This window comes from Lutjanus erythropterus, chromosome 3 (assembly GCF_056507025.1).
Source record: "Lutjanus erythropterus isolate fLutEry1 chromosome 3, fLutEry1.hap2, whole genome shotgun sequence".
In the NCBI taxonomy this organism is placed as follows: Eukaryota; Metazoa; Chordata; class Actinopteri; order Lutjaniformes; family Lutjanidae; genus Lutjanus; species Lutjanus erythropterus.
In genome coordinates, this window is record NC_139319.1 from 20,192,395 (window position 1) to 20,204,686 (window position 12,292).

At 38.2% G+C, this 12,292-nt stretch overlaps 1 protein-coding gene across 1 annotated transcript; it reads right to left on the reverse strand.

The window, feature by feature from the left end:
* Positions 1-2,092: 2,092 nt before the first annotated feature.
* On the reverse strand, positions 2,093-3,169 carry LOC146329938 (5-hydroxytryptamine receptor 4). Its single transcript, XM_084712960.1, has one exon. The coding sequence runs from the start codon at positions 3,167-3,169 to the stop codon at positions 2,093-2,095; it is 1,077 nt and encodes a 358-aa protein (XP_084569086.1).
* Positions 3,170-12,292: the final 9,123 nt, after the last annotated feature.

The following is a 12,292-nucleotide window of genomic DNA, read 5'->3' on the forward strand; positions in this document are numbered from 1 at the left end:
AAAAGTCACTTCATACTGAATATTTACGTTGATAGTTCGAGTCTGTCACATCACAAACAATTAAATTACATTAAATATAAAATGAGTGAAATAAGAGTAAAATATGCTGAATTTTAAAAGTAATTTCACGAACATTGTTTCAGACTTGCAGAACAATTTGGACTCACAAATTTTAATCATCCTCTTATGTAACTTTTACCAGAATTTAAGTTATCAGGCACAATACAACACATATAATACTGGAGAAAGTCAGTTCTCTTTTAGTCATGAGAGGTTATTTCACAAGGCAAGCTTCGGCACTACATTATGCTTACAAAAGTTTTGTAATTCCAGTTTATTTCCATCTCAAGACGCAGATTTGGATGAGTGCCACTTATATTATTATACACATTCAAGCCACATCAGTATTTATTTTTCAATTTCAGGTTATTCATTAATTTATTAGTGCATGAGTTCTTCTTAAACTGCAAAGGGCAGAAAACTTCTAGTGTTTGGCTCATTTTATGCAATATTTCAGCTCAAAACAAAGTTGCTTGAAACGTCTATAGAGATGCAATTTGCAGGAGCAGAGCACTGTATTTAATTGGTGTGGATTTATCCTAATATAAAATATTGAGATGACATATTTGGTGGATCAAGTCGATTTTTCTGAATATTTGATGAGGTAAAAAGTGGCTAGCCTTTGATTTTGTTGAACTAAGTCGTCATGTTCATTAGACCTGCCCAAAGCCGTAACCTGTTCAACAACTGCACCCATTACTGATCCTCCTTCTCTTGCAAATTGTACCTTGAAGGCAGTCTCAGGCAGTGACTGTGTAACTAGTGAAGCTATAGTCAGATTTGTGCCGTGCCTTTCATCTTATACACTTACCTCCAAACATGTGCACGTTCACTTTTATCTGCAGGTTTCATCAGGACGTTTTGATTTTCTGGCAGTCGTCTGAAGACCTGGCACCCCTGCTGAGTTCAGCTCGACCTCTGTGTTTTTTGTTGTTTTTTTATCCTTCTGAAAGTGATGGCAAATCATGTGTCTTAGTGTTGGCAAGAGACATATTACTATCATGTCTTTGAACTCTTTTCATAAATGCATACATTATTATCAGTCTCTGTGATACAGCTATGTGACAGATTCAAGTTAGGTAACAATAGTAAAAGTCTAAATTTGTGTAGATTTTAATAGATAACTTTGAAGCAATGACTAAACGGTCTAAGGACTAGCAGAAATGTCTCAATGAAGATTTTACCTGAGATGCACTTCTCCGTTGTGTCATCGTAGTGGAGTGTGTGTAGCCTTTGATGTGGCCTCTTCAAGTCTTGCTTTGTTCATCCTCCAAACCTTTTCTCATCCTTTTTTTAGGTATCTGAAATTGTTTTCTCTCCAATAAAAACCTGTTATCTGTGGATTAGTCACAATTTGAGCCTCCTCCTCACTAGCATGTAGATTGAAAAACAAATTATTGTCAGTTGTAGGAATTCTGGGCCCCATCTGTTCTGCCTTCCTCCTGGATCTATTTCTTTCTTTTATTGAAAAATGTTTTGATTGTAGCTATATGCATAAAGAGCAATTATTTGTAGAATATGACATCAACATGGAGCCAGCTGTATGCTTGAGGCATAAACATAATAAAAGGCTACAGTGGCAGGTAGATGGCCATCTTGCCAGATTCCTGTATTTCACGATCACTGACCCTGGTTGAATTTTTATCAGATATTTCCTACACTGGGGAAATGTCCTGCCAGAGCAAAACATGGACATAATCCAGTTCTTGTGTTCTTGTTAAAAGGCATTTGTGGCAGAGTTAAACCAGACCCCTTTTTCTGTCACAAAATCAAATGTTTTGTGCCACAGAGCGCACCACACAGAAGGAAAAGAGGTGATTTCATACATCATGGTTGAGGGCATGGTTGGTAGCAGTCACACCTCACTAATATTTCTTCTAGCATAATTATAATTCCTCCTGATTCAAACATATTTTTCCATGCTGCTGACAAAAAGTTGTGGCTGGGGTGAATAGTGCCATTGATTCATAAGCCTTTGCTATTCACAGATCATTGTATGCCTACAGAAAAATTTCCAGATACTATCTTTATTTTATGGTTGATTTGCACGTTCATTTGCCTCTTTCCTAGTGTGCGATAGCTCCATCCCAGGGGAGGATCCAGGCAGGCAGACCCTGCAGCCCATGAACATGAGGAATGCCCTACGGAAGGAACGGTTGAAGAAACCATACAGGAAAGGATTTAGAGATGAGTTGATATATCCTAGCCACAAAAATACATCCCAGACAACCACTTCTGTGCTGTACTCAATGAACGGGTCCACGATGTTGACAGTAAAGAAGGGCATCCAGAAAATTAGGAAAACTCCCATGATGATACCCAAAGTTTTTGCTGCCTTTTTTTCCCTCCTCATCGTGTTTCGGTGTTTTTGTTTCTTGCTTGAGTCCTTGCCCACTCCAGCGGCCATCTGACTTTCCATGGCGGTGATCTGTCTGGCCTGCCGTTTGGCAGCTTTAAAGATCTTCCAGTAGGCTATGAGCATGATGGCCATAGGCAAGTAAAAGGCTACCAAGGAGGCCATGACAGCGTAAATGCGATTGACCAAGAACACGCATACATCTTCAGGGAGCAGGATGTCCACACCGGCAATATGGAGATCTAGCATTATGGGACCAAATGAGATGAGCATGGGAACAGCCCAACATACGACAATAAGTAGAGCAACTCGACTGTGGGACATCTTTAAAGAGTAAAGTAGTGGGTTGCAGACAGCATAGTAGCGGTCATAGGCAATGCAGCTGAGATGGAATATGGAGGCAGTGCAGAGCATGACATCTAGGCTGGAGTGAATCCGACAAAACAGGAAACCAAAGTACCAGCATCCTTCCACGGTCCGAATCATACTATAAGGCATCACCACCAGACCAACGAGGCAGTCAGCCACTGCCAGGGACATGACGAAGGAGTTTGTGGGTGACTGCAACTGCTTGAAGTAGGCGATGGACAAGACCACAAGGAAGTTGCCCACCACTGTGCAGATGATACCAACAGAGAGGAAGGCATACAGGAAAATGCGAGAGGCCTGATACCTCAACGTAGCACAAGACTGAAGTTCAATCTGAAGAGATGTGTTAACATCTCCAAGCAATCCCAAGCTGCCGTTATCCATGGTCTGATCAAACCTGCCAAAACACACAGATACTGTTGTAAGTAATGAGAGTTTTGGGCTCTGCAGTAAGCGAGGCATTTCAAACCACTGCTCTATGGTACATTAACAGTGAAAAAGTGGACACACCACCCAGAATTGTGTTTGTTTCAGACCCAGTTGCTGCTCCATGGTAACTTCTCATTAGTTAAACTCTAAACTGAGAGCTTTAGTTTGACGTACAAATCACAAGAGACTATGAGACTTTGGGCCTGAAAAGCCCTGTGTGTGTGGCGTAGTTGCCGTATCTAAAATGCCATCTCTTTGTTTGGTGTAGAGAACAAAACCAGATGTTCTTGTCATCAACACCGATCTTGATATAATGAGGGGAATGATGTATGATCACTTTCTGCATGTGTTTTCCAAAGCAAAAGAAATACACTAAAGCATCGCATAAAACATTAGGTTGCTTGAAGGGGCAGGGGATTCTCCAAATCAGTCAGGTCTGTTAGAGTGGAACAATATTCACTCACATTTTATTACAGAGATATTCAGGAATATGAACCCTGCATGTTACATTTATCAGATAATATTAGTAATTTATTTAATTTCAGTGGTTTTCCCACAGGGAAACAGTTACGAATTTATTTCTTTAGTCCTCTGAATTCATGCATTGCACATTGCACTACGTCACACAGCCGAACACGTATGACTGTAACGAAGAGAATAACATTAAGTTTCGAGTGCCACTGGTGTGAACAGGGAGCAGATGTTCCAGCTGACTTGGAATAGATTTTAATGAACACCACAGGGACTGATGGTGACAGGAAAATGATGCTGAGAGAAAATGTAGATTTTTGTTTGGCTTTGCAGACTTGTTGAGCTGAACGATCACACATTGTCATCTATCTATCTATCTATCTATCTATCTATCTATCTATCTATCTATCTATCTATCTATCTATCTACTTGACATATTGATCATTTATTCAATGGAAGCATGTGGAGGTGCTGCGTGTTAGAGTGGCAGAGCAAAGAGCACTTCGGCACTCAGCAGGGTAGGGGCAGTCATCTCCACCCCCCTCTCATCCACGCACACCATTGTTCCCTATCATCCTTCTAATTTTGCTGTTAAATCATGCCTGCAAAAATAATTGTCTTTTAATCTTTTAAATTTGTACTATTCCCCCTCTCTGTTATTATCCACAAAAAACATTGTGCCAATTTCTCAGTTTAGTGACTTGCACTGCAAGTAGACAATAACTAGTACAACATTAGTGCAAGCTTTATGAAATGTCTTCCTGTCAAATTTATAAAACTGTAATTTGTCATTTTAAAAATTGTGTTCCTATCTGTCTTTTTTATTAATGTTTGGAAATGATATAATAACATATATTGTTTAAAAGATTAGATTAGAAGTTCAGCTTGGTCAAAGAGAAAATGTATTCTTCATGTTCACATCTTTTGCAACGCACAAATCAATACTATTACTCTGATCTTATTATACACATTGACAGGTATATAAAATATTTTTTTCTCATTTAGATGACACAGTTACTTCAACTCTGAAAAAGCCACATCTACTATAAAGTGTAACGAATTCTATGACGAGCTGCTCAGTTACTATGTGACTCAAATTAGCTTATTTACAGATGTTAGTATTTCAAACAAGGTTTTTTACAATTTAAGTTAAATGCAAATGTTTCTTTATTTTACTAGTTCACATCAGGCAATACCAGAAAATTGTAAACAATGACACTCACCTGTACAGAAGAGAGATGATCGTCTGTCCTCATGTCTGTATCATACTGCAGGTCTGTCAACCTTGGTTCTACACAGAGATGAGAGGGATGGGGAGGTGGGCTGTAATGAACACATGCGACAATAATCACAGTAACAAAATACAGTCTGCTGCCAACTCAATTCAAATGACTGTAGAGAGAGCAACCGGGACAATTATTTTCTAATTTTATCATAGCATGGGAAATTGAATAAGGTTAAATCTGTATTTGTACATCAAAAGAAAAAAGAAAAATCATGTTGTTCCCAACAGTAAAAAGACAGCAAATTACACCTGACACTAAGTCATTGTAAGAACATAACACCATAATTAAAACTATTGATAAATCCATAATGTATTGCTCAGGCTAAGTGTACAGTATGTACAATATACCACAGTACAACACACAATTAATTATCTCCAGAGAAATCAGTGTAAACTTGACATCCCTCAAAGCATTGTGGATTATTTCAGACATGTTGTCAGTGTGGCTTTATGGATGGCATGTAGTCCACCACTAGACTGAAATCTCTCAACTATTGGATGGATTGTCCTGAAATTGATGTGCATACAATCATAGTCACAAGAGAATGTGTCCTAATGAATTTGATGATTTATGGAACAGCAGGATGACATTTTTATTTTTTAGTAAAAGGTCTCAGCAGTTGTTGGACAGATTGTCATGATGCCATTCAGGAATTCATGTCCCCTTCAGGATGAATTGAAATAACTTTGCCAGAGCTCCTTGACATCATCCTTTAGAGCATCAGTTTTTCAATTATCCATGCACTGTGGAAGAAGGTGAAGAGGTGGCAGAAATCCAACATGGATACAGTGTGGGTCAGCACTGCACACAGGGGATATTTGATCGCTGTCATTGTCTGAAAAAAGGACAATACCTTTGGAAAAACTAAAAGTGGCATGAATGAGCAGTAGTACAGTTGACATGGTCCAGGTTAGACAGGAGACGGAAGCCCTTCAAAACGTCAGGTCTTGCGCACCGCCCCATCTAAAAAGTACAATCATTCTGTTTTTAATAATAATACTGAATGGGCAAATTTTGACATGTGTAGAGTGTGGAGAACTGAAACTCCAGGAGAACAGGGGCACAGGATGTATATTTTATCATTTATCAGAATCAGATCATTTTATTATTTATATCATTGTTTATAATGCATTATCGGGGTATTTTCTTGACAGATTCACTGGCAGTGCACAGACTAAATAGACTAGATTCAGGGGTGCAAACTACAGGGGAGCCAGGGGGCCTGACTCCTCTTAATAAGACACAAGCTCTCCTTAAGACATAATTTGTAAAATTTTGGGGGTCTCTAAAATATTGACCATATGCTATTTTTGCCATGCAGTTTTGTTTTTCTGTATCTTCATCATCATGGGTCCTGCGTAAAATTCTGTTCTTGATGTATGATGATTGATATAACTCATGCATGAAGGTATATCATCACTCACTCACAGCTAAAATTTCAATTTTGAGTAGGCCTACATCTGATGAAGGAAACATTAATACTTATAACCTTACTTTTCATTTTACATGAGAGCAACTTTACTTTCTACCTACCCCTAAAACATCACTCATCATCCCTTTCATGTGTTTTAGTGTGCAGTAGAGCACAGCCAATCCTGCCAAGCTTGAATACCTTGGGCCTCAGCCAGTGACAGACGTATCTCAAGTGTGGCGGATGTGTTCTAATTAAACATGGGGGATTTTTAATGAAGGGTGCAATAAAAGGCACATTGGCTCAATAACTAGTGTTTTTTCAGACCAGTCATTCATATGTGTAATGCAAGTGGGCTTGACAGACAGGGTAGACTGGGTGCACATCTGTTCTTTTGTTTCTGAAAGAGGAGTGAACAGAGGTTGATTCCCATGCTTTGTTGCATTTATGAGGGAGCAAATAGAGTGACCTATCTAATATGATTACACATTTCGTTATCAACAGTGTAATACTGACTAATGCTTCTTTACCTCTATGAGATTTGTCAAATTTTCAAACCCAGTCTTTTTGACATTATGTTCATACAGATTCATGATTTACAAGAGCAAATATTTCAAGATAACTGTAATGCCGTTTTTTTTAAATCAACATAAAGAGGGGAAAAAAATGAGTCATGAATCTGAAATGTTGCAAAATGGAAAAGCAAAGTGTTGATTGACAACATATTTCATTGATTTGCATTTGATAAGAAAAAGTAGCCTCGCGCTTCCTTCCTGCAGAAGGGAACAGAATCCATGGTGGCAATTACTTTTCCCGAAAACTAAACTAAGTGGAATTGCTAGGAGACAGGATAATATTAAATAGACTTGGTAGAATCTATTGAGCTCCACAAGTGTGGACAGTTTCTGACAGATTTTTTTTTTCCAGAAAATGTATGGTAGAGGAAATCAGACCTGTGTCCTTTTTTCAACCTAATTGTGCTGAACAAAACAAAACAAGAACATCTTACTTTAAACTCCACTCAATGAAGCATTTATAAGAAGCTTAACAAATATTCAGCAGACTATGTAATACAAAGCATTTAGCCATGTTACATTAATTTAAGTCAAACCAAATTTAAGCTGACACTTAAAAAAAAGTCTCCCAAGAATAAAAAATCTCTCAGGAATATGAGATTTGAAGTGGGACACAGGATTTATGTGCAGGACAATTCACCAGGTTACTGCTGTCAATGTAGTAACTTTCTCGCTACAATTGAGACCCTTTTAGTGCTTTTTTAGTGACAGTGACATGAATAACCTGAATGCATGTGCATGCATAGGCCTACTTAACAACCAGCAATTGATCTCATATGTTTGTCCGCAAACTGCTTTCCTCTGTTGTTGTTATAAATTATTAATGTGACAGTATTTATATGCACAGTGTGTAAGTTCTGCTGCTACAGGTCTGTTTCATATTAAAACAATAAAAAAAGACTGATGACTTATCCTGTGTTTGTTTTCCCTGGTTATCATTATGGCAACAAGTGGCCAGTAGGAAATGCACTGTTACCTTAAAAAATTATGGATTTCTCTGAGTTTGACCATAGCTGCAAACATTTAGGATAATGCACAAAGTACATGTTACAGACCGGCTCAAGGAATGCAACAAGAACGGGAGTCCACACAAGGGGTTAATGTAAAAACAAGAATAATCTATTGACTTAAAGCTAACACAGATCATAAAACAAACCAAAAAAGACCACAAGGTGAATGCCAGCTGGAGGAAGGGAGAGACAAACTGAGCAAAGGGCCCAGCTTTTAAGCTCAGAGGCCCAGGTGAGCTCAATCAGCTGATGACCCTCCCATGTCAGCCAGTGGACAGCTCCAAGCTTAGGGGACCAATGAGGAGCCTGTCCATTATCACCTGGAGACAAGGGGGGGCAGACAGGGCAGACAGGAGGGAAAAACAAGAAACAAACTCTTTTCCTGACTGGCACATAACAGTACACAACTCAACAAAATATATAACATGGGTCTAGAGATTTTAGACATTTCTAATACAGAAAGGTTATATTATTGCTGTCCTCTGAACTTTGCCCAAAAGCTGAAAACGTGGATGGTTTCCTTGATGTTTTAGAGGTACTTGGTTTTCACTGTTCAGTGATGACATAGTATAGCTTTATGTACTCAAATATTTTATTCTTATTATTATATTTAGTATTTTATTTTTTAAAAGTAAAAATATTGTAGGCTAGGCAGATAGGCCTACTTTACAATGAAATAGCTGGCAACCTAATGCAGTTTACAGAGATACAGTGCCTCTTGAAATTTGCAGGTTCCTTTATGTCCAACAGTGGGTTGTCTTTGATCTTACATGAAAGGAAAAAAAAAAAGCAGCTTCTCATTTCTATTCAGCGATGGTGGTTTTTGGTTAAAATTATGACTGATGTTAGCTCGCAAGTGTTACAGGTACCGGGCTTCAGCACCCATCAACAGTTATATGTTGAAATACAGGAAAGAATGGCGAGACAGGGAGACATGGCTTGAGTCTGCTAAATCCTCTGCAGTTATATTTATTCACAATTCACAATCACAACACATTCATCTTATACTGTTTAGATTTGTCCTTTAACTAGTATTTATTACTACTGCACATTTACTATCCCTACATATCTCTACATCTATCTCTATCTCTACATTCATTTCTCCAAATAAGTTTGGCTATTTTTTGCATCGTAAAAGCACTGACACACTGATACTATTAAGTATCATCCGGACCTTTGCTCAACAGTATTAAAAATGAAACACACTTAGAGCTATATATTTAAACAAATAACAGTCACTAATTCAAACATACACTTAAACCAGTAACAGTAGCTAACAATATACACATCTACCCTTAAAACCACGTCTAACACAATTGTTGAACACCATTTAAACTAGTATGTGGCCTAAACATGTCAAAAAATGCACACAGAGCCAGTTCACTACATGAAAATAACAGAAACGGTGGAGATGTCTGGCCTAAGCTAACATTTTACTGCTAGCATGTAAGCTTACAAAATTAACAAGCGAGTCCACCGCCATTATCTCATTTCACCAGTCACTCTACTCTTCTACTTGAACTTATTTTATTTATCAGCATTTACTAACAAACTACAACGCTTTATGTAGGGTATTTAACACATTACCAACCTGAAATACAGGAAAGAAAGGTGAGACAGGGAGACGTGGCTTGACTCTTATGAGGAGAAACCAGCAGAGCAGTGGTCATGGCCATAGACTCTGGTATAAACAACGATCTCGCACTGCCACCTACTGTCATAAAGCTGCTACAGCAAGTTAGTGATCCTGAGTTAAAGGCAGGTTACTCTTTTGCAAAAATAAACAATATTTTCAAAACAAAATAAGGTGCAGATATCGCCTCCAGTTATACACAATAAACAATACACAATAAAACAAAATGAATTACATTCAAACAAATGTGATTACACATTAAGTGGGCGTCACACAAGCAGATTTGATCAGCTGTGAGTACCGTAACATAAAGCTAATGCTGAAACTCCTTGAAATTTCTTCTCCAGCTGACTTTTTCATGTTTCCAGCTCATTTGTTTTCAAATGAGAAGTCTGTAAAATGGTTTTAATTATGGACCACTTCTTACCCTGAGAACAGGCCGTCTGTCACCCAAGGGGCTGCTGACCCCTTCAGGCAAGTCAACCCACGTTTGTTCTCTCCTTCCCTTCCTCGCCTGAACTGTTAGACTGTGTCTTGGGTTCTGTATTTACCTGATATAAGAGCATAGTTTCTCAAGTTGTAGCCTAATTGAAATTAAATTACTGAGGCAACAAATTACCCTGGCTTGTCCTCAGCACTCCCTTATGCTTCATCACTTGCAGTGTGGGTAATGAGTGGAGTGCATATTCAAGGCTTTATTTTGAAATGAAATCCCTCCTCTGCCAAATGGATTTTGTTTGCAAGTCCCAAAATCACAAATCACTCAGTTGCTTTACAATCTTTACAGCTCTCCATTCTTTAACCCTTAAATCGGCTTCAAAATAACGTATCAGACTCTTGTTCTAGTCTAAGTTCTGAGATATGGTGAATTCAATGCATTCACTTGTGTATGGTATACTTTCTTGTGCCAGTCTTCTGTAAAAGTTAGAAATATTGAAAACATCAAGACAAAGAACAGTGAAGTTCTTCAACTTTCTTTTATGTACAGTACAAGGGGATGCTTCTTTCAGTGTTTCATTGGAGGGAAGAACATTCTTTGTTTTATACACTTTGTCTCCATAATCCCTGATTAACATTAATGAGTGAACTACTGAAATTGTTCTGACCATGAAGATGGGCCATGGAGTCCATTCATTGTCATCCACTGAAGGGACAAGAAATATAAGAGAGTAAATTGGAATTATGCCTTTGCATAACATTTAATTTCTATTCTTTAGATTTTTATGTGGGAATTATCAGGACTGTAAATACAGTCCTACATAGACGTGGTTGCTCAAAGACAAAAATTCAGATTCAGATTCAGATAAATTATTTTGCTTCTGCCTTTTATTCATTTTCTTCTCATTCTGCTCCCAAGTGTGTTTGTTCTCTCTGGCTATGTTGTTTTTAAAATCAAAACTAAGTTGTGGCCATGACCAGGGGTGATGTGAAGATTGAATGACCTTGACTAACAAAATGCACAAAACTGTAAATAAAACCTTTTAGGGATGAAAGCTGTGCCCAAACAGGCATGTCTGGATGATCCTTGGGACAATGCAGCCCTCTTCTGGTGTGTCATTACTATTGCATGCATATTATGAGAACATGGCAAATCACTGTCACTGGATTATATGTTCATTTGTAATAAAAACATTTAGCCAGAATTGTTATTTCACACACTATACACATCATGTCAGTCTTTTGCTCAGATTGAATGGAAAAAAAAAATCCCTAATACATATAATTAGCCATGAGAGCATTTAACACATACACATAACCAGAGGTGGACAAAGTACTCAGTCCCAGTAGAGTCAATGTATAGATACTCCTGGTCAAATATTACTCAGCCACAAGAGAAAGTTGCTTGTAATTACTGTAATCTACCATATATGTGGCCCAAGAATGATTTTATCGTGCTCTACTGTTAACTACTGTCTCAAGTACTTTGATGACAGGGTGAAGACATTGTAACTCTGTGACATTTAAGGGTTAAAATTGGCATTAATGTTACTGTTCTTATTGGAACAGGGGAGCGATATCAGTGGGTCAAGTCGCCTCTAGCTTGACTTGATTGACAAACCCTGATGCACCTTGCCTACCTACAGCTGCTTACCTACAGCTAGCTAATCAACACAAAGGGTGACTAAAGAAGAAAATTGTATTTTCTATTGTACATATTTTTGAGGCTGCAACTAACTACAACTAACTGAGCAAAGTTTGATTTCAGTCTGGCCTTGAAAATTTCTGACCCAAACAGTGTGAGCACAAGCTGATGCTCTCATATGTATAAATATGGAGGAATATGCTGTTGCTGCTTTATAAAGCAGCTATTTTAAGCACTCAAGTAGTAAGGAGCCAAATGTGAAAGGGGGCTAATCTGGTTTTCTCCCCTATGAGCCAGATGACTTGGATCCCTTGTTACCTACAAAATTCATTGGGTGGCCCATTGTCATGCAATAATATTTGTTTTGAATGTTAGGGAACAATACAGCCATTGCTATAAGATCAAGATACACTTTGAATTATAGACAAGAGGTCTAAATGGAAAACATAATGAAAGATCGACTTCTAATTTCCAGCCTATATGAGCTTGCTCATTCTGTCATGTCTGCATGCATTAAACTTGTTGTTTTCGGTATCTCGTACATTGGTGCCGTCACCATTCTAAAGATTACACTGCAGTCACAGACCAAGCATCAGCGGGACAGTTTCA